General features: G+C 40.5%; 1 protein-coding gene across 2 annotated transcripts; it reads right to left on the bottom strand.

Moving 5' to 3' along the window:
- Positions 1-3,562: 3,562 nt before the first annotated feature.
- Positions 3,563-4,276, bottom strand: LOC102850215 (CD63 antigen-like). Of its 2 annotated transcripts, XM_006880566.1 has the most exons (2): positions 4,202-4,276; positions 3,563-4,153 (listed from the first exon to the last, which is right to left on the bottom strand). In XM_006880566.1, the coding sequence occupies exons 1-2, from the start codon at positions 4,274-4,276 to the stop codon at positions 3,563-3,565; spliced, it is 666 nt and encodes a 221-aa protein (XP_006880628.1). The 2 variants fall into 2 exon arrangements, with proteins under 2 accessions (XP_006880628.1, XP_006880627.1); XM_006880565.1 differs by having other exon boundaries at positions 3,563-4,276.
- Positions 4,277-4,708: the final 432 nt, after the last annotated feature.

The raw sequence follows: 4,708 nt of genomic DNA, 5'->3' as shown, positions 1-4,708 counted from the left end.
GTTGGCGCAGGATAGAGCAGGGTTTAGGGCTGTTGTGCATAGGGTTGCTATGAGTCGGAAACGACTCAACGGCACATAACAACAATAACATGAGACCAAGGCCTTTGCCTTATGGTGCATTATTTTGCCAGTTTCTAAATATCTGGTATATGCTAAATACTCTTAAATATTTATCAAATGGAGGAAATGAAAACAAACATATATACCAAGAATTTTTGAAATCATAGTTTCATACTATACTTTTAAAAACTTTTTATTTAAATATGTTCTATGAACATCATTTCATATGATGATATGTAAATCTATCTGGTAGTACAAAATATCATGGTACATTTGCACCATAATTTATTGAGTTATAGCCCTACTGTAGATAGATTACTTCCTTTCCCCCCCTGGTTTGAACTTTGGTTTTCATTTGTTTTACTATTACAGTCAGTACATTAATACTCTGAAATAGACTGGGATTGGCCCTGTTAAATTAGCCCCCGGGGTACAGCAGAGGAGCAGTGGGGATGAACACTGAGTTGTTAGTAAGGGCTATGGATTCACTGGTGCAACTCCTGTCAAAACGAAAGTACAACAGAATGAAGCCACCCGTGCCACCCTCACAATCTTGGCTTTTGTTAAGTCATAGTTGCTGTGTCAATCCACATCCCTAATAGTCTTCCTATCTTTGACAGATTCTCCATTTTTCCAAGTTTTCTTTTTCTGGCGATTGACAATACGTCCGAAGTATGTGAGATGAAGATTCATCATCCTCACCTCCAAAGAACACTCTGGCTACACTTGTAATTATGATTTGGTAAATAACATAGGCATCTAACTTTCATTATTGTTATTACAGTCGTGGTGGGGATGGCTTATCTGCCAGCATAAAAAAGCATTACTTTATAAAGAACAGACCTAACTAAAGATTTCTTCTTTTTTTTTAAGAGTTAACAGATAATTTATTTCGTTTGAAAATATGTCTTACTCAGAATTAGCTCTACTAGGTCCATTCTTTAATTTATAATAAGTTTGATCTAATGATGTTGTTGTGTACCATAGAGAGAATTGACCCAGCGCTGATCCACCAGCAGGGACGTAATGATGATAGTTCTTTAAACTATTCAAACTCCGCCCCCCTTTTCAGTGCTCAGGTGCATGCTGGGAAGAATCTAACGATCTTGTTGGCAAGCGTGACACTTCTTGGTCCAGATCATCTTTTCCGAAAACAACAAAATCATTTATTTGCTAAATTAAATATTTCTTGACTTTTTGTGTTAACAAAATAATGCTCAATGCTGATAAATGATAAGAACGTCTCTCATTATTTCTGCCTTTTAGCTTGAAGTCTCTGACCCTTTCATAAATTTGTTAGCTTTTAGCTTGCTCACACAGGATGTTACACATAATTTTCTATATGTCACTCAGAAACTAGATAAAGGAAAAAAATACTTTCTAGGAAATACGATGATACAATAATGTTCTGTAAAAAAGAAAGGGGGTGGGGAACTACTACCAGTATAGTGTACTGCTGGGTACTGTTAGCAAAGCTACTGGTTATTATTCATGATGTGTTCATCTTGAAATGCAGAAGGCACAGTCGTGAAAGACAAACAAAGCTCAGCCCTGCTCCTGGTCTTTCTGCAGCATTGTCATTGAGCTAAACTTGGCTGGTAACACAGAACTGCTACTGTGAGTACAATTAACTCTTTCTTCCTGAGGTTTCCCAGGAACGCAATGATCATGGTATTAAGGAAAGACATGGCCATCTACAGTTTGATAAGTAAGCACAGATTTCAGTTTCTATATACTCTGTGTGGTTGTATTTTAAAAAACATCTGTACTTCTCATTTTCTTTGACCAAGAAGCTACAGGTGTCACCGTTCTCTAAAGTCCTTTATTTTGAAACCAGAGAACACAGGTCAAAATTATGCTAGCTAGGAGCCAACTTCCTGTTTACAATGGTTGCAGCAACAAAGGATGATATTAAATTTTATTCAGCTCTTATTATTGTTGTTATGTGTCATCCAGGCCACGAAGACTCATAACAACCCTATAAACAATGGCTCTGAACCTTTCCCTATCCTGAGCCAATCTCACTTTCTCTGACACACTTAACCCCTTGTCACAGTCACTGTGTCAATCCATCTTATCCAGGATATTCGTCTTCACTATTCGGCTAGCATCAGTTAAAATTTAAGATTACATTGGAGATGAAAGGTATATTGACATAACAAGTCAGCCAATCATCAATATAAATATAATGCAATTTAAAAAATAAACCAAAAAATTCATTGCCATCATGTCAGAATCAACTCATAACTGATCCTCTATAGGTTTTCCTAGGCTGTAAATGTCATAGGTATGGAGGAAGGCTATAGACTTAATGTATACCTTTCTTGATTTTAAACCATGCAGTGTTCCCTTGTTCTGTTCAGACAACAGCTTCTTGATATAGGTATAGATTTCATATGAGTATGATTAGGTATTCTGAGATTCTTATTCTTCTCAGTGTTAGCCATAGTTTAATATGATCCACACATTCAAAAGGCATCCCATAATCAATAAAAGACAAAAATTCATTCTTCTGGAGTCCTGTGCTTTCTGCCAAGATTCATATGACATCAGCAATACATCCTTGATGCCATAGGCTCTTGTAAACCAGCTTGAACAGGCATCAGGATCAAGGAAGACTAATCAACAGCCTGCATTATGCATATGACACAACCTTGCTTGATGAAAGTAAGGAAGACTTGAAACACTTGCCGCAGAAAATCAAGGGCTACATCTTTCAACACTGATTATGTCTCAACATCAAGAAGACAAAAATCCTCCCTGGAGTCTGATAAGGAACATCATAGTAAGTGGAGGGAAGGTTGAAATTGTCAGTGACTTCATTTTTCTTGGATTTACAATCAACACTCTAGGAATCAAAAAAGCAAAAGACATATTGCTTTGGGGAAACCTACTATAAAGGAACTCTCTAATGTACTGGGGGAAATGATGTAGTTTGAAGACGAAGGTGCACCTAATTCAAGCCATGATTTTTTTTTCAATGTTTGGAATAGAATGGTTTTATTTCATTTTCTTTTAGGTAGGAGGGAGAGAATGAAAAAGGCTCAAAGCCAGACTGGGTAATGTTAAAGGAAGAAAAAGTAACACAAATGTAAATTCTTTATCACAAGAAAAGTGGACCCTGGCAACACTGGGATCAAGGATACTTGCCACCCTAAAAGGAGCCAAGTTCCATTGGAGATTGCTAGGGCAAAGGTTTGCTGGGCACTTAGGTGGACAGAATCTCAACAGAGTCTAGTGGTACAAGACTAGGTGGACAGAGGGGCACAGGGCCAAATCCTCCTTTCCCAAACACCCCCTTAGATAGGCATGCTTTTCCCCAGAGATACAAAGAGAACACAGTTCCAGAGGTCAGGAAACATGGATGAGGGAATAGAAAGGATTAAGTATCACTCTTTATGACTATCTTTTTGGTCTGAAAAAATAATCCGTTTAATTGAAAAACCTGGAGTGTATTATTACCCCACTCCCCTAGATGAGAGGGCTGAGGAGTCCAGACCCCCTACATCACCTCATAACCACTTTGGATACTCTTCACGAGGCAACAAGCAAAGACAATTCCAAGAACCTCCACAAAAGCAATGCCCAGGGGTGCTGCAGCCACTACCAACGCATTGCTCCTCAGCCAGCCCCCAATCATCTCAATGCAGCCCTTGGTATAGATATCCTTTGAATTGAACTTGATCCCACAGCCCGCAGAGACATTGACACAGCAGGAGTCAGGAATCTGACCCTTGGGCACCAGAGGAATGGTCTCCCAGTCTGTGTAGTTAGCAGCGCCACAACATTTAAACTCTTGCTGCAGCTTGTCCAAAAACACGGCTGTCTGGTTGTCTTTTGGGTAAGTCTGCATCTGTTGCTGGAAATTCTTCTTAAACTCTGATACCACCTTATCTCTAAATATGTAGCCAGCAATGGCTGTGGCCACCTCCACCAGCATAATAAGAGACAGGAAAATGACAAACGTGATCATAAGACAGTAGTTCTCCTTGCAGGTCCCACAGCAGCCCACAAGGGCCACCAGGAAGAGGAAGGCACCCACTGCAATGATGACCACAGGCAACAAGGAGCCAGGAGTGGGCCCTTGGTTAATCTGACTCAAGAGGATCTGTGCTCCTACACCCACGGCGATCAGTCCCACTGCACAGGCGCAAAAGGCCAGCAGAAAGACGTAGAGCAAGAATTTGACACATTTCATCCCTCCTTCCACCGCCATGGCTGCCGGGTCTGGGCTCCCCGAAGCTGTGCACTCCTCTCCTAAGCCATGATTTTTTTTTGTCACTTGCTATGCATCTGAGAGCTGGACAAGGATAGACATAACAGAAGAAAACTTGATGTCTTTGAGTTGTGTTATTGGAGAAGAGATATGAAGATTCCATGGAGTGCCAAAGAACAGATACATCGTGGAGAAGGTGCAACCAGACTGTTCCTTCGAGGCAAGGATGGCAAAACTTCATCTCACATAGTTTGGGCATGTTGCTAGAAGAGGCTATTCCCTGGAAAAGGACATCATGATTGGAAAGGTAGAGGGCTAGTGAAAGAGAGGAAGGCCCTCAGTGAGGTGGATAGACACAGTGACTGCAGCAATGGGCTAATGTTTGTTAGAGCTGATGAGAGTGGCACGGGATAGGACAGGGTTCAGAACTGT

This window comes from Elephantulus edwardii, unplaced genomic scaffold (genome assembly GCF_000299155.1).
Source record: "Elephantulus edwardii isolate Elephantulus edwardi_28Jun2011 unplaced genomic scaffold, EleEdw1.0 scaffold00009, whole genome shotgun sequence".
NCBI classification, from domain to species: Eukaryota; Metazoa; Chordata; class Mammalia; order Macroscelidea; family Macroscelididae; genus Elephantulus; species Elephantulus edwardii.
The sequence above is the reverse complement of the archived record's forward strand: the minus strand, read 5'-3'. Positions and strand labels throughout refer to the sequence as shown.